The sequence below is a fragment of the Indicator indicator genome, chromosome 14, assembly GCF_027791375.1.
Source record: "Indicator indicator isolate 239-I01 chromosome 14, UM_Iind_1.1, whole genome shotgun sequence".
NCBI lineage: Eukaryota > Metazoa > Chordata > Aves > Piciformes > Indicatoridae > Indicator > Indicator indicator.
This window is the reverse complement of record NC_072023.1, coordinates 10,805,461-10,830,178: the sequence shown is the minus strand read 5'-3', so window position 1 is coordinate 10,830,178 and position 24,718 is coordinate 10,805,461. Positions and strand designations below refer to the sequence as shown.

General features: G+C 43.2%; 1 protein-coding gene across 2 annotated transcripts in view; it reads right to left on the bottom strand.

The window, feature by feature from the left end:
• SYN3 (synapsin III) overlaps positions 1 to 24,718 on the bottom strand; it is a 172,290-nt gene that overhangs the window by 142,092 nt on the left and 5,480 nt on the right. Inside the window, exons 2-4 of one of the 2 annotated variants that reach the window (XM_054387008.1) lie at positions 13,564 to 13,621; positions 3,094 to 3,185; positions 871 to 873 (exon numbers count right to left, since the gene is read on the bottom strand). In XM_054387008.1, the coding sequence (XP_054242983.1) occupies positions 871 to 873; positions 3,094 to 3,185; positions 13,564 to 13,621 (153 nt within the window). The remainder of the gene's footprint in view (positions 1 to 870; positions 874 to 3,093; positions 3,186 to 13,563; positions 13,622 to 24,718) is intronic. The other variant, XM_054387006.1, reaches the window with a different exon arrangement.

The following is a 24,718-nucleotide window of genomic DNA, read 5'->3' as shown; positions in this document are numbered from 1 at the left end:
GTAAGCTCTGGTGTCAATTTAACCCAAAGAAGTGCTGGGGTAACAAGGATCAGTGTGTGGGAGGTTCCCCCACTGCCAATCCTGTCTGAGCCCAGCACTGCTTGGAGTTCCCAGCTCATCGCCCTGTGCTGTTTTCAGTCAGGGCACATGTTACAGGGCACATAAATGGGAAAGTGGTTGCTAGAAATTGCACAAGATACTCCATGGCTAGCTCTTTTTCTTCTAATTATGAAGTAAATGTGCTGAACAGGCTGATGGAGTTGTTGCATACCACGGTGGAACTGGGGCATAACCCCCAGTTTTTTAGATTTTTAGATTATTGTCTCTTTAACCAGTAGCACATTTCACTGAGACGATCAAATCCTTCCCCTCACACCTACAGATGTAGCTAAAAAAGAGGAGATAGAGACCTAGAATTTTGTTACTGTAAAATTAGATTCTGAGAGCCACACTTGGTTTAAAAATCAGGAAAGCAAAGTAATGCCTGGCTACGGTTTTGACATTTGCTAGCTTCCTTTCAAGATAAACAGGCTGACACTCATGGAGGACGGTATACTTGCAGTTCCTTGCTCCTTTTAATGGACAATTATGCTTCTAAACATCTTTTTTGGAAAAAAGCCACTTGCCTGAGACAAGTGAGAAATGTAGGGCTTCAGCGAGCGTTACACCTTCTTATTAAGGGATTTATTTTCCAGGTGAAAACCCACAGTTCTTTCTTGGTGCAGTTTATATCAGTTGGCACATGGTCTAAAAGAATGCCTGAACTCCAAGGTGTCAGAAAGGATCAAGGAATAAGCAAAGATGTAAAAAAGATGCAAAAAAAAAGGTAAACATGCAATGGAATGTCCTCTGTGTAAAGAACTGGGAGACCTACTGTAAAATGACAGAATTTTAATAGGCTAATAGATTGTTTAATAGCTTATCAGTGAACATAATTTCAAACTGCAGTTAATAGCCCAGTGGTTGCTTTTTTAAAATTGTTATTATTATTATTATTAACATTATTATTAACATCATTATAATTATCACTATTATTAACATTGTTATTATCTTATTAGTAGTGGTACTACTACTACTATTACTACTATTTTTGTTGTTATTAAATGTTGTTGTCATTGTTATTATACTTGTGACTGTATAACTCGATTCATAATTAACAAAATGCTAATATGTGATGGAAAAGAGGTGCCATCAGCAGCAAGGTTGGTTCACACATGTGAGTTAGAGATGTTCTCTGTGGCATCTCTGTTTGGCTGGGCAGCCCAACAGTGTCTGCTGCCAGGCAGGACACAGATACTGGCAGGACTGGGGGGGACTTGGAGTTTGCACCCATCTGAATAGGCTGAGGAGCCTCCACAGAGCTCAGTAGCAATATGCTCTTCTAAACTGAAGAAGAGTGTTTGTTTCTGTAACTTCTAAAGTATTGGTAGGAGTGGAAGTTGGCTGGCCTGAGCTCTTAAACTCATTGAGCTGGGCAGGACAGAAGCATTTCAGCACAGGCTGTAAACAAATGGCTAGTGCTTGGAAGGACTATAACTAACCATGGATAACACATGCTGTATAATTTGGATATTCAGATAAGTATGTATCTGCCAAATCCACTTCCCACCACACAAATGCACGTGTCCTTAAACATGCACAGAGAAAAAAAAGAGAAAACAGAACTAATGCCATTCATAAAACTGTGCACTTTCATATATAAATACCCGTGCAAAAGGGCTAGCTGTGATATCTACGTATTTACTGCAAGCAGAAACATGAACACCGTGCCCCAGACACTCTTGTGAAATAAATTTTGTCTTCAGTTTCAGTTTAATAGCTCAAGATCTTTCTGCCAGATGTACGAATGGCTTTGAGAGGAAAGGCACGGGAAGGAAAATGAAGATGTGATCAACCTAGGAAATAGTTCTTGGGAAACCTTCCAGCATCGTCAGCAAGCAAACCCTAGAGCACATTAGCAAGGCACACTGTCTGATGGATGCTCCAGTGGCTGGTTCATGGGACATATGCTTTGTTTCACTGAGAAAGAGACATTTATGGGATGAGAGAAAGTGAATGGACGTAGCAGACTCAATCCTAGAAGTTTTTAGCAGAGGCTCATGAAATTGTACCAAAGAATGAATGGAGACTTGTGGAAGGACTAAGAGCTGTCAAGACCTGAAATGAATTGATGGGCAACAGTCTTAGCTAACTGACAGTGACAAGTGTTGCTTTGCACTGTTTAGACTGGAAATGACATTGTTAGAAATTAAACCAAGGCCAGCATACTCAGGATTGCTATTTGCCAGCTGTTCTGATTTTTTTCCCCTTTTTTAACATCGCTGAATGCTTTATTATCTGTCTCTATTTCTGAACTAGAAGCAAACAGACAAAAGCATTGATTAAGTGTTTGAATAATATTAAACTTAGAAACACTGTATAATCCAAAAAGCACAGAAGAATTGTACAAAAGAAGTAGGAAGGCTAGAAAAATGGATTAGGAGTAGCAATGAGATTTCAACAAGGAAACAAGTTTGCTTGCAATGATTGAAGTTATCGAGTAATACTAGTAGGGACAGAAATCTCCTTCAAACAGAGATGTGGTATTACCTCTGAGAGAAACCACAAGGCAAGGCTGGAGCATTGAGAATCTCTGATAAAAAAAAAAAAAAAAGGTGCTATTTCAGGTGCAAATCAGGCTGTGAAGATTAGGATCACGGAAAGACGTTGTTGCGATTGCAAGAACAGGCCACCTGGAACTGGAATTATTTCATCTGGAGAAGGGGAGGGTGAGGGGAGACCTAAACCAGGTAAGCTAATGATTGCAAGCCACTGTTTACAATGGAGGCTGGTTGACACAGAAGGAGTGAAAAATCAAACTGGCAGGCATAGAGGGTCTAGACTGGAAACAACGACTGTATGTCATAATGTGCAGCTGAGACCTCATACAAAACCACCGAAGTCAGGTCGGTCTTTCCACCACTTCTAGGAAACCCTGAAGCCATCAGAACTGCACTGCTCTAGGTCAGATACCAGTCAGACCCTGAGGTCATCCTGCTTGTCCTGACATTGCTCCAGAAAGCCTGATTTTCAAGACAAGCTGGTGCTCCTCACCTTACCACCTTAGTGCCGTTCCTCATGACTTGCATGTCCACCATGCAGCCTCCTGTGACATAAGCAGCTAGGTTCAGCTCAGAGAACTCGGCCTGGAGTGGAGCAAAAGAAAAGAGTATTACTTGAGGGCAGCAGAGACAAACACATGGACACAGATGCAGAATTGTCTTTGCCTGGAATGTGCCTTTCCTTTTTTTTTTTTTTTTCCCCCAAGTGAGGCAATGGAAGATCCAATTGCAGCTGATTTGCCCTGGAGAGACTGCAGAAATATTTACAGCTCCCACACTTGGGGTCTATGATATACAGGATTAGGCTTATTGCAGTAATAACTACTGAAGGAACTAAGAACAAGCAAGCCAAAAAATGCATAGAGGAGACAACAACAATAAGAAAAAAGAGGTAAGGTCATTTGAATTCAAATTCCAAGTTTCCAGTTGGAAACATCCCTTTAGATTTATGTCTGAGCTGGCTGTCATCCCACTGGCCAGCTATAAACCTAATACAGAAGATTCAAACCTAAATAGCTAAATAGCTAAAAAGGCTCATTATGTTCCAGGAAGGTGATAAGCAGAGAAACCCACCTGATGAGGTTTACTTATTAAGATTTTAACTGCTAAAGGGTTAGCAAGGCTGGGTAGGCTATTACCAGTACTGCTCAATTACTAAAACACTTCATATTTTAAAAGAGGTGCAATTTACATGATCCCAAAGTTTAGCAAGGAATATTTAAGCTATGGATAGCAAAAGGCAAAGTGCATGGGGTTGATGATGACTGCAGCAGGTGCCTGTGAAAGTCAAGACACAAATTACAGTGATTAACTGGGCAAGGAGTGTAACAGTCCTCCCATATTGCCCCTGGCTCTCCTGCCTCTCAGACAGAAGTGCCAGTGAGACTTGAAGGTCTCAGGCCACTCTCAGTAGGAAGAGGATGGCAGGATCAGCTGATCAGTACTCATCTTGGGCTCCAAATCCTAAGTGTTCTTTATCAGCAAGAGACCTTAAACCAGAGCAGCCTGTTACTCTGCCATGTAAGTCCTCCCTTCCCAGCACAACGCAAACATACCTGTATGGATTCAGGATCCCGGATTTAAACTACTGCCTGTGTATACACAGACACATATACTAAAGTTTCAATTTTTGAGACATAAAATTTAGCCTTCTCCCTTTGAACAGCTTTCCTCCCGTTTTGGATATTAGGGAAAAGTTCTTTGCAGAAATAATGGTCAGGCATTGGAATAGATTGTCCAGGGAGATGGCGAAGTCACCATCCCTGGAGGTGTTCAAGGAATATGTGGACATAGCACTTCAGCTTGTGCTTTGAAGGGCTATGGTGGTGTTAGGTCAACTTGATAATCTTGATAATCCTAGATGTATTTCCCAACCAAAACAATTCAATGATTTTGTTGAGATCCTTGTTCTATTTAGTGTTCTTCAGCTACTTCTACTATCTGGGAACCAAAGATAGTGCTGGGAACAACTTCTATACAGTGGGGGAAAAAGAAAAAAGCCAAAATAAAAGAGCATGTGTTTTGTCCTCAGGAATACATAGGAAAATGTTGCCAATGGAGAAGTAGTGCACCTGTAAATGCTAAGAGACCAGATGACAAAAGAAAAAGTCAACCCCAACTTTCTTTTTAAAAAATCCACATCATTTTTAAAGCCATGACCTGATGATGTAATGAGATTTTATGTCTGTGGCCCTGTGTATCTTCTTAAAGCAACACCTTACATGATCTTACATCATTGTAACTCCCAATTACAATGAAAGAAAGGAAATTCCTCTTGTTGTTGAGAAATAAATCCTGCTTCAAACACATACACACACACACAGAGGGAATGGCAGTGGTTCAGGTGACTGGATGGGTTTTTATTATGAGATTGCACAGCGTTGCCTTGATCACAATCATGCTTCTTCAGTGATCATCCTAGATCAGAGATCATAGAATATGTATATCTAACAGGCACCTGTATTTCATACATTTACAAATTCTCAATAGATACAGTGAGGGGGGAGACCACCTTGGGCTCATCAAGAGCAAATACCCTGGGTACCATTTGTGAGCTCCCCAGTGGGACAAAGCAAGCTTGCTAGCTTACATGTGTGCTTGAGAGACTCTTATTACCTTGGGAAATGAAAGGATGGGTTTCCCACCTTTGTGTCTGTGTATGCCTCAGAGATGTCCCACTCTGAAAGCAGAGTGTTACTGAGCTGGACCTTCACCTTTTGCAGTTGAAGGGATGTATTATCTGATGTAAACACCAGAGCAAGACAGAGGAGTTTTAGGTCTGTGTTCTCATGGCTTCATTCTCTTCTTCTGTAAATTTTTCCATAATGGTTTTTGTACTAAAGACTTCACATTTTACTTGCTGGGGGTAAAAATGAGCAATCTTCCTTTGATGGCTGGCACTTACAGTCCAACTAAGTTGGTCTGACAGGCATTGCCCCAAGGCAGTCAGACCAAACAAAGCTGTGTTCAGACACCTGACATCCAAATAGGCCTGGGAATCCCCTGAGCTGGTAAGCACTCCATACCAAACTGCCAGGACCAATTTCAGACCTGGTAATGTCACTATCCAGAAAAAAGGGAAAAAATTTCCTTTGGCAACCGTTGTCTGGGGCACTCAGGAGAGAGGAGCAGAGAGAAAGCCTAGGGTAGCTATTTCATGCCCAGAATATCCAGGTATATGATCACAGCTGAGGGATCTAATCTTTTCCTGGCAATTGCTCCTGCTGTAACAGACTAAGTTAAGGACCATCGTTGCTTTCATGTGGCTGCTTTGTCCCATCCAACAGGCCACTGCTAGCTGGTGTTTGGAAGAAGGCTGAAAACTTCAGTCAGCAGAAATTGTTTCCTGTTGATTTTCCAGTGCTCCCTGTATTTTTAACTTTGTGGGTTTTATAGCCTGATGACTTCCCTTGGCTGGGATTTCAAGTCTGAGATCATCTCCAGCCTGAGTTTACCTTGCAGACAAAGAGGTCTTTGAAAGCGGCCGGTGCAGATAGAGTGACAGGTAACTATGCATAAACCAGGAGAGCACAGCTCCTCTTGGCCTTGCAGTCATCTCCAGCAGGACTCATCCAATAGAAGGCAGCATTACATTAGCCTGATGATGTATTATACTCACTTTGCAATGGTGCCAGTGGCTGCAAAACCACTCAGGGCGAGAGTGAACCATGAGTGACAAACGTGACACAATCTGCCTTGAAGATTAATGCAACACAGACTGAGGGAGTAAAAGTATTTTGTACCTCTGTGAGGCCCAGATCTGGGAGGATGCTCACAGATGTTTTGAGGACAGTTCTGTTAGAAATGCCTACTTATTTCAGGTATTCAGACTCAGAAGTCTCTCCAGGTCGTTTGGAATAAACCTGAAGCTACTCAGTTTCTCCCATCAGTGTTCTCTAAGTGCTAGGGATTTTTTAGGTGAGCTGTTTCATAGTTTCTGTTTGCTGAAGAGACAGTTCCAAATGCCATCAGAACTGATGGCCCAAAAGGTGCTCACACAGGTAAAGGCATGTGGACCTTCAGCATCAGAGCTGTCTGTAGCCCAGGAGCAGGCATCATAGTTTCAGGACTTGTGAATGGCTCTGAGGAGAGCTTGTGGAAGTTGTGTGACTGTTTGAGAATTGGAGCTCTAGCAAAAACACATTTCTAAACCTTTTGATCCTGGGAAAAAGATCAAAAACATGAACTCTATAAAGGGAAATTAAGAGAAAGATATCAAAGATACTATTTATGTAATAAATTGATGATTTTTTTAACCATTCTTGCTGTTTCTCCAGCTCCTTTAGTTCATGACTTCTGAGTGCTTGTATGTGGCAAAGCTATGAGAACTGCTGTCACTGTTCTTGAACTGCTTTTTGGCTTTCACTTGGAAAAAAAAAACCCCTTAAATATGTAATGAATAAAAATCATACAGTTATTTGATGAGAGGCTAATTTCCCTCTCATGACACATGGGCCCATCAGGTTCTGCCTTTTGAAAGGACCACTTTATGCCACACATGAAAAATACCTCTTTAGGACAGGAAACACAAAGGAGCTGGAATTCATGATTTGTATTACAATTATCTTCTGTGAGTGCCAAGCACAAATTTTTCCTGACAATGCTGCCAATAGAGTCATAATCTATACCACAAGACTTTTCCAGAAACAAATACATAGAAGTTCACTGAATAATCACTCCATGAAAATAAACCAGGCAGGGGGAACAAGTGAATGAGCTGTGCAAGAAGAATGCGTCTCCGACGGACAGACAGACCCACCTCATCACAGCAGGAAATGGTGGGAAGCAGATGGGTGGACAGACAACAGGAATAAAAATTTAGATGAGCTTCTTGGCCTTGTCACTCCCCCTTTACCCTTTTCACCTGCCTTTGCCATCAGTTTCCCAATGCCAGGAGAGATGAATACCTGAAGGAAATGTACCCCAAAGGTGGCACTTCTCTACGAAATGCTGCTTGCTATTGCCAGCTGGGTTTGTCCTCTGCTATCTCCCTCCTGGGCTCTCAATGGTCAATGTAGAGCACAGGACTGGAAAAGCTCACCAGAACCATAGGGTCTTAACTCCTTGCTACTGCAGGCATCACGTCACGAATTTTTCCCACCAGAGCCATAGGGTCTTAACTCCTTCCTACTGCAGGCATCATGTCATGAATTCTTCCCTTAAGCCAGTGTATTTATTAAAAGTGGCTCTGTCATCTTCAGCCTCTGTTTAATAAACAAACTCAGCTCTTTCAGCCTCTTCTCATAGGTCAAGCTTCCACGACCATCCTAATGATCCTGCTCTGCACATCTGCTTTGTGGCCTTCTCTCTCCTGGACAGGTGGCAAGTGTCCCACTCACCTGTGCATCATCACTTCCCACAGTGCCATGGTCTGTCTGATGGGTCTATGGTTGTCCAGATCTCAGCCCTGTCTTTCCTGTCCTTTTAGGCTCCCAGCCTGGGTGTGCTGGGAATTTATGGCCATGTGGCAACCCCCTTGAGCATGGAGCATGTTTAATGCCCAAAGAGACCCCCCACTAAGGGTATGTTATGACCCACAAGGGAAACTCCAGAGTCATATGAATTCCTTAGAGCATGGGAAGCTTAGTTTTCTCTGGGAGAGAGCAGACAGGGTGGGAAAAGATGTGCTGAATTACTACCAGTATCCTGTAGTGATGGAAAACATTCAATAGAGCATAAGGGTTATGGTATAATTCCTTCCTCTTCTCAAATATGCAGTATTTCCTAATGCCTTCTGTCCCCTGGCCAGTGAAGGACTGAGGAGATAAAAATAAAATTAATTTTAGGGAGAATAAAAGCAATGTGGTCAGCTCCTGTGGCACTTTAAGATTTTTTCTTTAAGCTCAATTTAACGTTAGAGGCATTAATCAAACATGCCTTTAATTTCTAAAGACATTTATCTAGCATATTTATTTCTAGAGAAAAGAACTGGAGATGTATATGCTGCAGTTCTCAAGCTAGAAATTACAAAGCAAGTAAAAGCAATAATAGAATTAAAAATCCAAGAACCTCATTTTTAGCATAAAATAGCAATAGTATTTTTAGACTCAGCTATTCCTTAAAGATTAGGGGTTTACCCACATGGTGTAAGACTTAAACCATCAGGATTTTAATGCAAATAGGTCAAAAAGATTTTCACTTTTTGATCAGTGGATCATTCAGTCTTGTGAGTGACTATCATTGCTGCAGAAGAACTTGTAGTGGAAAAATACCCAAATAATCCAAATGTAATCCAAACTGCCTCTGAAGAAAATGGGGTCCTGATTCGGAAGAGCACTTGCTTCCCACCACCCCAGCTCTCACTCAGTCCTGTGCTTCTACCTCTGCAGCCAGCAAGGAGAAAGCAGTGGTGTTGCCTGCCTTGATTTCAGTCAGGGGTGGGCAATAGTAAATTGCCCAGCCTCTAAAGCATATTAATAAATATGGTTTGGGTGTTACACTGAAGATTAGAAGAGAAGAAACAAAGATAGAAATGAAGCCAGGCCTCACATTAATTGTAATGAAGGACAGAAGACAGCAAAGACTAGAGAGGGTGTACCCATCAGTGTCCCTGACAACTCCCTCTCCTATTCACCGGCACCAGGTGGTGCCCACAGTTTCTCTTGTCTCTTACAAATGACAGAAGAACCTAGATGAAGAACCACAACCTGGGGGTCGTATCGAGGTAATGCAACACATTTCTGTGCTAAAGAACCAGAAACCTTTTGAGAGTCCATAAAACCCATTTCCAGACAAGCTGAGACTTAGAAAAGCAGCTCCCTGAGGAGCAGGATGGCATTTAACAGTCTCTTCCCTGCAGATTATCCAGCGTCTGAGTATCCTGAAACTTCTGCCTGTTTCTCCAATTTGGCTGAAATCAGCCAATGCCTTCCACAGTGTTGGGTGTGGGGGATAGGTGGAGTGAGACAGTATTATTGCATACGTCTTGCATTCCTTGGATGACAGCCAAGGGGGAGAGGCAGCTCAGAGAGCTGGTAGGGGTGTTTAACCAGATTAGATAACTGACTTCCCGCTGCTGAGAGAGGGAGAGACAGTGCTGCTTTCAGCACTCCTGCTCCATTACAAATAAGTGATGTCATGACTTAAAAAAAAAAAAATCACCTACTATCCTGTTCTGCTTCCTCCAAAGATTGCAGAAATGGCTTGCTAAGAAGGAAATAAGATGTACTAGAGATAGACATGAAAGTTAAAAAGCAACCAGTCAAACTCTTTTGTTTAAACTAACAACAGAACATCCTTGCAAGAATGGCAAAAAAATCTAGCAGGGTCAGAAAAGAAATGGGCAGTTGGTTTTTCCCAATGTGGTTTTTCAAGAGTATTTAACATTTGGGTATTTCCTTTCCCTGCTTTTTGCCATTCTGGTTTTTTTTTTTTTTGTTACTTAGTTTTTCAGAGCAAAAGGGTTTTCTTCCTATAAAATATAAAACCCCCATTTCCTAAGGCAGAGTGAATTTCTGGCAGAGTCAATACTGTGGTTATCTTAAGCAGGATAAAATGGAAAACTGAAAAACTAAATGAACTTACTGAGCAGACCAAGCAGCACAATAGGTGCCTGAGAGTTGAACTGTGATATGATACAGAGTTAATTCAGAACTGAAACAGTCAGGTTAGGGCTTGGGTACCATGGCACAGCCTGTGTGCCGTTTATGGGCCACGTACAGTAGTGAAGATTGGTAACTCAAAAGAGAAGAAGCTGGGAACTCAAAAAGAAAACTGTAGGCCAAGATGGTAGACACAGTTATTCTCTGGTTGCCTTTTTTTCTTTTCCCTTCTCTAAGGAGACAGTAGAAGAATATTTGTATTTCAGTTTAAGAGGGCCCATGTTCGGCTTCAGGGGACCACAACAATTCAGGCTTCTGGATTGTGCTTGTGGAAGAGGATGAAAAAGCAAGGAAGATTCCAGACAATCAGGGTAGGGGCAGTGAAGAAAAATTCAATATCAAGAAACACTGAGGGATGGGCAAAAAAGAGAAGGGTACAAGAAGCCAGAGTTTGAAGAAAGCAGTGCCCCTATCTTGGCCTCAACAACGTGCAGAGGGGCCTGAGGTCAGATTCAAGGACTGTCCATGACAATGCAGCTTCTGTATTTCCCTTGGCAGACAGTGATCCAGCTGGGGAAAGTGATCATCCCCTCTGCTTTTGAGGTCTGAGGGAGTTCAAGAGTAGTTCACTGCCCACTACGTGGAGGCTTGGCTGCCTGATCTGAGGGGCAGGGAGGGGATGAGGGGAAGCAGTCAAGACCCTTGTTCATTGTTCCTCAAACCTCCTACCCATTGCAAGGGGTCTGGCAATGGTCCTCCCTAGCACAGTTACACTAACCTTATGGTCTTTCCTTGGTGCCTTGTCTCAAATATTCAGCCTATGATGTGAAGGATTGCAAGAGGCAGACTGTGAAAGTCTCCCTGAAAGAATACTTGGGGATTGTGATAAGCTACCCAGAGACAATGGCAAAGGGGAATTATGGGTTTAAGCCATCAAGAAGCAAAAATCCCCTTCTGCACTTCTCCACTCACTGACCATTTGAAGACAATTCCTTTGTAAGGATCTGAAGTGCAATAACATTTGAAGAGAAGGACTATGACGGGAAAGGAAGAGGCTGGAGGTTTAGGAAAGGATTAACAGGTCATTTTGAAGAGTACCAGCTCTAGCTTTGAAGCTGACTCTGCTCTCAGCAGTGGTGTGGATGGATTCAGAGGTTTGAAGACCAAAATATTACTCAATTCCATGCTTTCTGTTTGAGAATTGTGGGTTTTTTTTTTTCCTTTTCTTTCTTTTAGGACATTTATTAAGGCAGCCAGCAATATAAAGATGTTGGTAAGGAAGTGTGATTGAGAATTGTTCTTGCTAATACCACCCAGTTCCGACAACTGTGATACCAATAAAAAGAGGAAAATGAAGTGTTCATAAATCACAGTTGCAAAAAAATTACTTGCTAACTTTTCTATTCCAGACACAGCCTTTCATCTAATGTGTGTGCTATGTATAGAGATAGGCAACTGGGCATCACCTCTTTGAAAAGAGGAGAAACACCTTGCCAAGGGCAATTGGTACTGAGAAATTTTGTGAAATTTTTCACAACCACTCCATTAATCATAGAATCATAGAATGCATCGGGTTGGAAGAGATCCTTGAAGGTCATCTTGTCCAGCTCCCACTGCAGTGAGAGGGACACCCTTCAGCTAGATCAGGCTGCTCAGGTTTGATTCTGAATGTCTCCAGAGATGGGGCCTCCACCACATCTCTGGGCAACTTGTTCAAGTATTTCACTATCGACATTGTAAAGAACTTCCTCCTAATGTCCATCCTATATCTACCCTGCTCTAGTTTAAAACTGCTGCCCTTTATCCTACTGCTACATTGTAATCAGAAATATTTCCTCTCCAGCTTTCTTGTAGACCCCCTTCGGATACGGAAATGCTGCTATAAGATCTTCCTGGAGCCTTCTCTTCTCCAGGCTGAACAATCCCAACTCTCTCAGCCTGTCTTCATAAAAGAGGTGCTCTAGCCCTCAGATCATCTTTATGGCCTCAGTGTGGACCTGCTCCAGCATGTCCATGTCCTTCTTGTGTTGAGGATTCCAGAGCTGGACATGGTACTCACCAGAGCAGAGTGGCAGAACCACCTCTGTTGACCTGTTGGCCTTGCTTCTTTTGATGCAGACCAGGATGCAACTTGCCTTCTGTGCTGCAAGTGCACCTTGTTGGCCCATGTCCAGCTTCTCATCCACTAGTACCCCTAAGTGCTTTTCTGCTGGGCTGCTCTTGATCTCATTATCCACCAGTGTGTATTGGTACTGAGGATTGCTCTGACCCAGGTGTAGGACCTTGCACTTCACCGTATTGAACCTCATGAGGTTCACCTGAGCCCACTTCTCCAGCCTGTCTAGATCCCTCTGAATGGCATCCCATCCCTCAATCCTGTCATCTGCACTACTCAGCTAGATGTCATCAGCAGACTCAATGAGGATGCACTCATATCTCTCTGTCTACATCATTGATGAAGATACTGAACAGCACCATTCTCAATATGGATCCCTGAAGGAATCCATCTGGACACTAATAATTCCACAAACACTCACACATGCATTTGTGCACAGACACAAATGGTGCAGAATCAACGGGTTAAAAAGACAAATTATCAGGCCATTCAAACAGCATCCACCAGCTTTCTTTATCCCTCCCAGCAGTTTTGTAGCCCTAATGAGTATAAAACAAGCCTATGACACTTTCAGGATAACCATCTCATCACTGCATTTTGCTCCTCTTATGCCTGCTTTTAAGTTAGGTGCCATCAGATGATTATTAACAATCATTTCTACTTTCACAAGAGCATCCAAAGTCTCAGTCCGCACTGGGACTTCATTTTGGCAGCACAGAGAGGAGGGGACAGACTCCAACATGAAGAGTTTTCAGCTGAAATGAATGGCTGGTGCCAAGGCCAACAGAGAAACAGAGAATTTTGTGCAGTGCCCTGCAAAGCACATCCAAAACCAGGCTATGAACCTCCTTACTGTTCCTTTCAATGGATGAGAAGTTTTTTAGCATGTGTAGTTAATTTGCAAAGGTTTTAGGCTTAAATTAGGGTAAGTCAGAAGACATACAGTTTGCATCTGGAACGCAACATTACCAATGTATACTGTGGCATACTGGCTCTGCATCTCCTCAGGCATATATATGGGCTGTGAGGTAGTCTTTCAATGGAAGAAACTATAATCCCATTGCCAGAGCAGAAAATTTCATTTTACAATGAAATAGTGACTGATTCTGCAAAGGTAGTGAGGATAAAGGGGTGGCCCAATAAGATATTTTCCTTTAGAGTTTCTACAATTCTATAAAAAAAAGATATCTTCTATCTCCTCAATAGTTCCTTTCTTCAGGAGAAGAAACATCCACAGATTATGTGTCATTAAGACCTCAGTCCTGTCTACACGCATTTCTTAGAGCCAAATTTAGTTGTCACTGACCTGTTCCACTCGGATATCAAATTCTCCATTCACCTTCTTCCCTTGAAAATATTTGGCCCTGCAGAAGAAACAAGAGAGACAAACATGGTTAAAGAAGATTTTTTGGCTTTCTTTTCACACTGTTTTGCTTCTGCATTTCCCTTTTTGCTGCAGGATTTCTATCCGGTTCACAGCATGTTTTCCTAATTCCTATCTTCTTTCAGCTTTCTGTTCCTGAACAAACCTGCCAAGCCAGATGAAAACCACATTGGAAAGTTCCTTCAAGGCTTGTGACTTTTTAATTTTATTTTCAAACCGAAAACCAAATGCTCTCCTAATCTTTTCCAGAGCAACACCTCTAATCAATGATTCCTTGGTATATCATACTTAATACTCAACCTCTATTCTGTAAAAGAAGGAGAGCAACATATGGCACAGCATTGGAAACTTCTGATGTTGAGCACAGATCTTTAAGGCTCTTCTCTTTATTACTGCAGAGCTGCTTTTCAATTCTGCGTATCTTTCTGTTGCTAATTTAGAGAAACAATATCTGCATCTACAGTGTCACCAGTGAGGGATCTCTTCTCCTGAATTGAGAAACTGTTATTTCCTTTGGAGTTGAGCAGTCATGAGAAGCACATATACCTTCCACCATCTTTGCTCCTAGCTGCACATACTACGCAGACAAAACACTCTCAGAATAGGTTGCTCCTGAGTGGGGAAGGTTGACACAGGAAAAGATCAGGCAGTTGTAGCTTTGTATTAATATTTGTGCATAATGCCACTTACATTGATTAGTCAATTATTAGTCAATTAGTCAATTGCCAATATAATTTTCCCTGTGAATATTTTCCCCCATACTTGACAGAAGGATTTGTAGAACATCGAAAATGCAGCTGAGCCCTGCTGTTTCCAGAAACAAAGTAACCCTCAGCATTCTCTTTCCAATTGGCAAAGAGAGGACAGAATAAAGAAGTAAAGGAAAATGAGGGAAAGTCAGCTTTGCTCCCTATTTTATAGTATTAGCAAAATAAAGGGAAGCTGGCTCACATTTTTACTATGTGTCTATTAGTGCCAAAAAAAAAAAAAAAAAAGGACAGACAGTAGAAAGGAAATTTTCCCCATGGCTGAAACACGACAGTTTTCAGCTGAATGGTCCCTACCCCCAGAAATGGGAAATGTAAATAAAGAAGTTGTTATGTTTTGTCATTCTGGCTCAAAAGTTTTCATTTTATTAGAGAAAGACATTAAAAACGTCAAAAGTTTCCTGCTTCATTCTAATGAGGATATCTGAAGACTGGATCACACTTCTCTTCTCAGACAGCACATCCATCAGCATGGTGTTAATAAGACCTCTGCATAGATGTCAGAGAGGGACAGTGTAGCAGCCAGGTGTGACCAAGACTAAGTGGCTCAAACAACTCATATGCAGTACAAAAAGCAGAGATCTGACCATTTTCCCTCCCTTTTATGAATTCAGGAGTGTAGCAGAGAAAAAAATGCGACTGGGCAGACAAGCTGAGACATCATGCCTCTAACAATAAACAGGAATGTTAACTGCACTTAATAATTCCATCATATTTCTGGAAGCATGGCTCTAGAGGGTCTGGCAACATTCCTCACTTCTAAACATTGGGGATGTTGCTGGAACCAGCCTCAAAAACTGGAATAAGCTTTAAGTGGGCCCATGGGAACTGGTCTGAAACTTGAGGTGCACTATTCACTGTTACAAGCTTGTTTTTATTCCCAGCATGCTCATAATATATATACTCCTTACCCACATTTATGAAACACACTTCCTCCCTCTATGGCCTCTCCTCTTTGCTGACCAGCTGATTGAAAACTCCTTGGTGCTGCTTTGCTTCAGCTTGTAATGAAGTGTGATTAACCAGTCTTCAGCCCTGTGCAGATGGAGCAGAGGCTTCCACTGCCTAGTCCAGGAAATTAGCCTTCACATAGTTAAAAAATATTCTCTCTCCCATCTCTACAGTACTGGCTCTGCTTATGGATAGTCACACAGAGGGCACATGGAGCAGAAGGAGTCACTGGAATAGAGCAAGAGTCCTCAACTTAGACACTGCATGGGACTCTCCTTCTTATCCCTTTTCCTATGTCTCATCCCATGCCTGAGATAACTTTCTTTTAACAGCACAATATATCACTTTCTTTCAAAGACAGCCTCCCAGGAGAGTTAACCTGCTCCAAGAGTCTGTGAAGACTACAGGTGCTAAGCAATTTGCAGCCAAATATTTTGGTCAGCCCATCATTTTGACACAGCCTGGGGAAAGAATGAAACACTTCTTACTGAAACATCTCTGAAATGGAGTGGTGTTTTCAATTCACACCTGGGGTTTTGGAGCCCCTGGGCATTAGAGGCTATCATGATGAAATGAAAAATGGCTTTAGCCTCTCCTTGGAGCCCCTGAAATTTCAAGCAAGCTGGATTCATTGCTAATTCTGTGGAAATATCATGATACCCCTGTTGCACGAGGGAAACCCTTTCGGTCAGTAATGTGCACTGTATGAAATGGCCTCTGCTCCATACAGTGGACATGAGATGGAGAAAAGAAAGACCAGGCTGCTCTGGTGGGGATGCAGGAGAAAGACAGATGGATGTTTCTGGCAGGTGAGGCTATGCAAGACCTCCCTAAAAAACACCTGAGCAAGGCTCTTCCAGACCTCTGCCTAGGAAGCGACATGCTGCAGGGTTATCTAGGCAGCTTGTAGTACAACAAGAGAGCAGTACCTAGAAATACAGTCCAAAGCCATTCTGGGGAGCTTCAGAAGTGTTCCCATTCATCCCCAGCCAGGCAACTGGCAGTGATCAGAGATGCAGCTCATTGCTCCAGGAGCAGCATTATCTGGTATCCTCTAGCTCAGGAACACCAGCCAAGGCATTGGCCACACAAATCTACCCCCTGCTCCTGGGCAGCCTGCAGCACTGACCACTGCTTGGCTGATTATCCCTTTTATTTTAAAGCATGTCAGATGTTCAACCTACCAGAACACAGCATTATAATTTGGCTAGGCAGGGTGCAGATGGGGTGGTGCGGTTCCTGTGATCTCAGTAAATGACCATGTAAACATGTTTTGACTGAAGAAAACTGCAGGGCCATGTTCAAGAGCAGCTCCTGGGTGGGATTTACAGTGCTAGGCAATGCATTCAAATGTGGCTGCATTGGCTGGGAGGGAGGAAGCACCATAATAAAGAGCAAAGGTCTGCCATAGTTCCTGGGAGAAAGGCTGCCTTGAATCCCCCCCTCTTTGTAAAGGAGCCACATGCTCTGGAAAAGAATAGATTTCCTGGGTGCAAGGGCATCAAACAAACATAACTTCTCCTTTCTGCCTCAGCCTGACATGACTACAGGGCCACAAGAAACCTGATGCCTCTTCTTATGAAGTAATTTGGAAAGAATAAAAACTTATTTTCCAGAGCTACCATGAAACAGTCCCAGTCTGCACAGCAGCTGTGGCTGATGGAAGCATATACACAATTTTCTGTCACATATGGAGTGCATCCTTAACAGCACCAGGGGAAAATCAGTGATCAATTCACCTCCAGTTACCTACATAAAAGCTAATTCACAGAAAGTCCATGTGGAACATTTGTGTCCTTAGGTGTTTGCAAAGCATCTGAGCAAGAGATGCCAGCACTCATCTGAGAGGGCAAACACAACTGTAAGACACTCAAATACCAGATTTCATTTCACTGCTGTCACTGACAGACAGGACAGCTTTTAGTGCACCTGTGCAAGTGCTGCCCAAATGCTCATGGTTTCTCTGCACCTTCATACTAATACCCATATTCTGCAAACACAAGGATTCAGTTCTCATGGGGTTCAAAGCTCTGTGTCAAAGCATTTGCATGTCACCAGGTCCAGGGCAGGGAGAGCTGGACCAGCGGGTTACAGGGACAGGAAGCCGGGGCCAGCCTGCACCCCTGTGCTGGTCACGTCTCGTGGGAAAACATGGCACAAGAGAAGCAACTCCCACAAATGGAGTAGAATCTTCCAGGATCAGCAGCAAAGGGCCAAAACTCACAAGCTACTTCTCTTAGGAGAGCACAGAGCATCTTGCAATTTCTCTCTGTCTGATAAATGGCTGCTTACATCTGCCTTGTTCTCTTTCTGCATTAGAACAAAAGGAGGTGCAATGAGTGCTTAACCCATCAGCCTGAGCACAGGAACTGAGGAGAAGCTATTTGTGCAGATCCTGTACTGTCTTTCCTGGAGTTATTTCTTCTCCCTTCCCTCTTGTTTGTTTGTTTTCTCTTGGTGTAAAGAAGCATATTGAAACTGCTTCAGAGGACTACTTCAGTGTCTAATTCTGGATCTGTGGGAAACAGAGAGATCAGGGATGCAGCGAGGGACTGCACAACTTCTGCCAGGCTGGAAAATGCTCTGCACAGGTGAGGAACAGAAAAAGAGGCCCAGGTGTCAAGCATCAGCTAGATAAATTGCTCAAGCAGCTCTTCCCAAGGTACAGGGACACTAGAGAGCTGCCCACGTAAATAAATGGATAAATATCCATGAGTAAATTCTGTGAATTATTTCCCTGGAGTCACATTATACATACTTCTCTCAAGACCCTTGGGAAAATGAGACATGTAATTTCTTTCTGGATAAGCTTAGAAAAACAAGGCTGAAGCTCCCTGAGTTGGATGTGGGGGAACCTCCTCAGGGAGGGAGAGGGTTAGCCACTGTATGAAATCCCCATGTCAAAGGGCCTGGGGGCCCAAGTGATGCACAAGGCACTCACTGTATGTCCGCATTGTCTCCTTCATAAAAAGGGCTGGGACTGGGAAAAAGGAGACAGTTTCCAGGATACTGGCCAGCAGCCACTGGAATGCCCAGACCGCCCCCCCCCCCACCCAGCCCCTACACACTATAAAGGCAGTGGGGATGGGAAGGGGGAGGAGAGATACATTTGTGTCCTTTTTTCTTCAGGGGTGAAAACAAGGAAGGTTTTCCTTTCAGGAACCAGCCCTCAATCCCTTCACCATCTCTCCCCAGTTTAACAGTTCCCAGCTGCAAATAAGAACTTTTGAGATGGTCAAGTCCTGATTGCCCAGAGCATAGAGAGGAGAAAAATCATCCACAAATAACAAGGTCTGCAACCTACTAGAGCTTTTGTCTACATCTGCTGTGACCCAGAGACCTTAGTGCACTGTTCAGCCGTGAGATGGACTGATTAGTAGTTGATATCTATTCTGTAAGGGCACCTTGGGGCAGGGTTGGAGGGTGTCAGGATGCTGAAGATAGTGGGTAAGCATGACAGATGTGTGCTTTGACACTTCAAAATATAAGGTCTGACTTACAGGTTAAATGGAGCAAAGGCAAGTGCAGAAAAAAGGAAAGGGCACCTGCACTGTACGGAAAGATAGTGAGGGGCCAACAGATAAACCTCAGTTTGGGGCTGGGTCAAAAGGTAACTCTAAATAGACTTTGACTGGAACTCCACAAAAGTTTCAGCTCCAGCCCATGGGTACACTATGGCTGTGCTTAGCCCCATGCCTCACCAGGAGGAGATCATTTTGCACTCGGTGCTGTTACCACCTGGCTCACTGGAGACACCAGCTCAAGAGTCAGCCCAGTGGTGCTGCAGGTAGGTCCTTGGTTTCTGAGGTCAGGCTGTGGGAACAGACTGCTTTTGTTGCCTTCTGGGAAGAGTCACAAGACCCAGCCCACTCTGGTTACTGTAAAACAACCCCTGAGGCATGACTAGTTAGGGGATGGCATCAAGGAAGGAAATGCCTCTCCTAAAGAGGTTCATATTGGGCTGTGATGGTGGCATCCCACTTGGGGTGGGTTTTTTTTTTTGGATAAAGGAAGTCTTCGTGCTGAGGTCCTTGATGAGGTCTGAGGTCTCATCCTACACAGCTGGAAGGATTTTCTGATTTTCTTGGCTTGAATGCACACAGAAAGGGAAGCTTTGGGGCAGGAAGGGAGAAGGTTTTTTCAATCTTTTGTGAGTCCTCCCTTTCTGCCAGGGAACTGAAGGACTGCTTTTGAGGGAGACCTGGGTTGGCAAGCCACCAGCACTTCAGTGATCACAGACTCAACCATTCAGGCTACTCTTTCTGTTCAAGGAACTATGGAGTCCCACACAATACTGGCCTCCCAGCATCTTCCTGTGCCACCTCCTGCTCGTGAAACACGGGTAGTCAAAACCAGCACCCCCAAGAGAAGAGGTACTAGGTGGGGCAGTGCTATTGCTTTTGAGTATGGCTTTCTGTGTGTTTCTGAGCTGTCAAGGGAGGAAGGACACTTTGCTATAGGTCTGATCCCCAACCCAGGCTACATCACAGTCACATTCCTCCTGGCCACAAAGAGGGAAGGGGGAACCTGGGTGAGGAGCAGGGTATGTGGTGGTGGTGGGCAACACCAACAACTTGAGGCAGCACATTTATTTTGCCTGTTATCAAAATAGTCCACTGCTGGAACATTTCCATGTTGCTCAATGTAGATGGTATGGCCTGGAGCTGTTTCTAGGGGGAGCATTTTTTGGAGGATTGTGCAATATTTTACTCCAGCTCACTTCTCCCTCCCTGAACTTGAGGAGCAGGGGAACCAACTAATTCAAACTAAGACAGAGGCAGGGCTTCTGGCTTTCAAGCAGAAGAAATCTGGCTCACAAACCTTGAGAAATACATCTGAGGGATTTCTTATTTTTATTTTTTAATATGTACAGGATGAGGCAGGACATTCTGAGGTTAAATTCTATGCATTTATAGGAACTCTGGTAAAGCAATTAAAGTCCCAGATTTGACTTGCATTAGCATATTTATAACCTGGTGGGGAATGTTTTCCATATTCCTTGTGTCTATTTTTGTAATGATACTAATCCTTTACATTTCTGTATCACCTTTCATTTAGGAGGACTAGATCCCAAGCTGCTTTACATATGCAGGACAAAAATACAGGCAGACATGTTGCTGATATACCTAAAACAGATTGGAGAGTGATGTGATAAATGCAACTTATTGAATATCTTTGACAGCCTTTCCTCCTTTTCACCCTTTTGCCTATATGATAGGAGTACAGAAACTCTTCATGCTGCTTCCAAACCTGTGCATACACACACATTTAACACAAACTTGCCTCCTCTTTCCCTGAAATTCCATTTTATCCTCAAGTCACTTTTGGCATGAATAATATGAACAGAAATATTCAGTCCTGGGTAGAGATGGCAAAACAATGGAAGTGTAAGTTTTTTAGCCAGATTTGTGAAAACATAAATTTTACTCCTAAGTTTCACATAGTTTCACACAAGTTCTGAAACCACAGACGGTCACTTCTGTGCAATAAAACCTAATTCATAATCATTTATTGCCAGTTACCACCATGTTAGGTGATTCTGAGCTTCTTATCAGGACATAGATAAAACTTTGCAATTTAACCTGCAAATTCCTGAATAATGATAATAAAGATAAATGAGAATGAAGTCCAAATGTAAAAGTTACTCTAGAACTTATAATTATATTTATCTAAGTACATAAATATTCTTCTGGATGGAAGCCTTAGTATATAATCTTCAGCCTAGCAAAAGCATGAAACGACTCATGTCACACACTGAACATCTTTGCAAGGGAATTCCTCGCAAAAAAAAAAGGAGTAGGATTTAGGAAGTCCCATATTACCAAGATTCAGTATTAGACTGCTATTATTTGACCAGTTATATTTTGGGATGAATGACTTATTTAAGGCTCAATATTGTCGTGTACTATTAGAAGTAAAAATAGTTTTATTTTAAATAAAAAAGGATTGATAATTTCCTCTGAACAGCATCAAATAGTAAGCCTGTCAGGTCAGCCCATAATTAGACCTGAATCATGACATTATTGTTATACAAAGAACCATTTCAGAAGGGGATTTAATTCAGAATTAATCACAGTTTTTCTCTTCCTTCATCTTTAAATTGTTGAAAACAGTACGTCCAGACAGATTTCATCGTAAAGTAGATCGGAAGACAACAATAAAATTTTGTGTCTCCTAAAATATCTTCTGTGCTTGTCCTTTTCTGTGAAACAGGGCACAATACTCATGTGTACAGCTGCTGCACATAGGGCAAATGTATTTTGTGCAAGACAGTCTATAACACTGTTAGCACTATAAACAGCCTGAAATTTGGTCAAAACACACCAATGGCTTTGAAAAGTGGCATGTGATATTTTCCAAATGCAACCAAGATATCTAACAAATGCAACAAGAACAACTTTGTTAAGCTGTCTGGTCAGAAAGCAATGTTTTTAGCATATGTTATTAACAGGAGCCTTAGCTATGCTTGATCACTTCTCAAATAAGCTGTTTAAACATGAAGCATTAGGCTAGAGAGCTGAGTACATTTGCAGAGGATGGGGGTTAACAATTCACAGGACTAAATCCTGTTTGATCTGCTGAGAAATCCAATCCAGCAAAAGTATGATTTTACTTAACAGCATGTCAGGCTAGGGAGCTGCCAGAGGCGGGACATTTTCCTCCCACTTGGGGTGGTGCTGCTGGAGCTGGCACATCTGCCATCACATGGAGTGCTGCCATCCCCCTTACTCATGGTCCCACTCTCCTCTGCTGTGTGTTTTCATGTGTGCTTATCTGCATGTATTCATGTCTGGGCTACTTTTTTTTTTTCAGGTAGATGCTGTAGGTGAGTTATGGATGCATTTTTGAAGCCTCCAAGGCACAGATACTGCCTGTCCAACCCACATAACAGTGCCAATACACAGCTACAATCACTGCCATAGGTGCCAATACGCAGCTACATTCACTGCCATAGGTGCCAATACATAGCTACAATCACTGCCATAGGTGCCAAAACATAGCTACAATCACTGCCATAGGTGCCAATACGCAGCTACAATCACTGCTATAGGTGCCAATACGCAGCTACAATCACTGCTATAGGTGCCAATACGCAGCTACAATCACTGCCATAGGTGCCAATACATAGCTACAATCACTGCCATAGGTGCCAATACACAGCTACAATCACTGCCATAGGTGCCAATACGCAGCTACATTCACTGCCATAGGTGCCAATACACAGCTACAATCACTGCCATAGGTGCCAATACACAGCTACAATCACTGCCATAGGTGCCAATACACAGCTACATTCACTGCCATAGGTGCCAATACACAGCTACAATCACTGCTATAGGTGCCAATACACAGCTACAATCACTGCCATAGGTGCCAATACACAGCTACAATCACTGCCATAGGTTCCAATACGCAGCTACAATCACTGCCATAGGTGCCAATACGCAGCTACAATCACTGCCATAGGTGCCAATACGCAGCTACATTCACTGCCATAGGTGCCAATACGCAGCTACATTCACTGCCATAGGTGCCAATACACAGCTACAATCACTGCTATAGGTGCCAATACACAGCTACAATCACTGCTATAGGTGCCAATACACAGCTACAATCACTGCCATAGGTGCCAATACACAGCTACAATCACTGCTATAGGTGCCAATACATAGCTACAATCACTGCTATAGGTGCCAATACACAGCTACATTCACTGCCATAGGTGCCAATACGCAGCTACAATCACTGCCATAGGTGCCAATACGCAGCTACAATCACTGCCATAGGTGCCAATACACAGCTACAATCACTGCTATAGGTGCCAATACGCAGCTACAATCACTGCTATAGGTGCCAATACACTGCTACAATCACTGCTATAGGTGCCAATACACAGCTACAATCACTGCCATAGGTGCCAATACGCAGCTACAATCACTGCTATAGGTGCCAATACGCAGCTACATTCACTGCCATAGGTGCCAATACACAGCTACATTCACTGCCATAGGTGCCAATACGCAGCTACAATCACTGCCATAGGTGCCAATACACAGCTACAATCACTGCCATAGGTGCCAATACGCAGCTACAATCACTGCCATAGGTGCCAATACGCAGCTACAATCACTGCCATAGGTGCCAATACGCAGCTACAATCACTGCCATAGGTGCCAATACACAGCTACAATCACTGCCATAGGTGCCAATACGCAGCTACAATCACTGCTATAGGTGCCAATACGCAGCTACAATCACTGCCATAGGTGCCAATACACAGCTACAATCACTGCCATAGGTGCCAATACGCAGCTACAATCACTGCCATAGGTGCCAATATGCAGCTACATTCACTGCCATAGGTGCCAATACACAGCTACATTCACTGCCATAGGTGCCAATACGCAGCTACAATCACTGCCATAGGTGCCAATACGCAGCTACAATCACTGCCATAGGTGCCAATACGCAGCTACATTCACTGCCATAGGTGCCAATACACAGCTACAATCACTGCCATAGGTGCCAATACACGGCTACAATCACTGCTATAGGTGCCAATACACAGCTACATTCACTGCCATAGGTGCCAATACACAGCTACAATCACTGCCATAGGTGCCAATACACAGCTACAATCACTGCTATAGGTGCCAATACGCAGCTACAATCACTGCCATAGGTGCCAATACGCAGCTACAATCACTGCCATAGGTGCCAATACGCAGCTACAATCACTGCCATAGGTGCCAATACGCAGCTACAATCACTGCCATAGGTGCCAATACGCAGCTACAATCACTGCCATAGGTGCCAATACACAGCTACAATCACTGCCATAGGTGCCAATACACAGCTACAATCACTGCCATAGGTGCCAATACGCAGCTACAATCACTGCCATAGGTGCCAATACGCAGCTACAATCACTGCCATAGGTGCCAATACATAGCTACAATCACTGCCATAGGTGCCAATACACAGCTACAATCACTGCCATAGGTGCCAATACACAGCTACATTCACTGTTATAGGTGCCAATACATAGCTACAATCACTGCCATAGGTGCCAATACACAGCTACAATCACTGCCATAGGTGCCAATACACAGCTACAATCACTGCCATAGGTGCCAATACATAGCTACAATCACTGCCATAGGTGCCAATACACAGCTACAATCACTGCCATAGGTGCCAATACACAGCTACAATCACTGCTATAGGTGCCAATACACAGCTACATTCACTGTTATAGGTGCCAATACACAGCTACAATCACTGCCATAGGTGCCAATACACAGCTACAATCACTGCCATAGGTGCCAATACACAGCTACAATCACTGCTATAGGTGC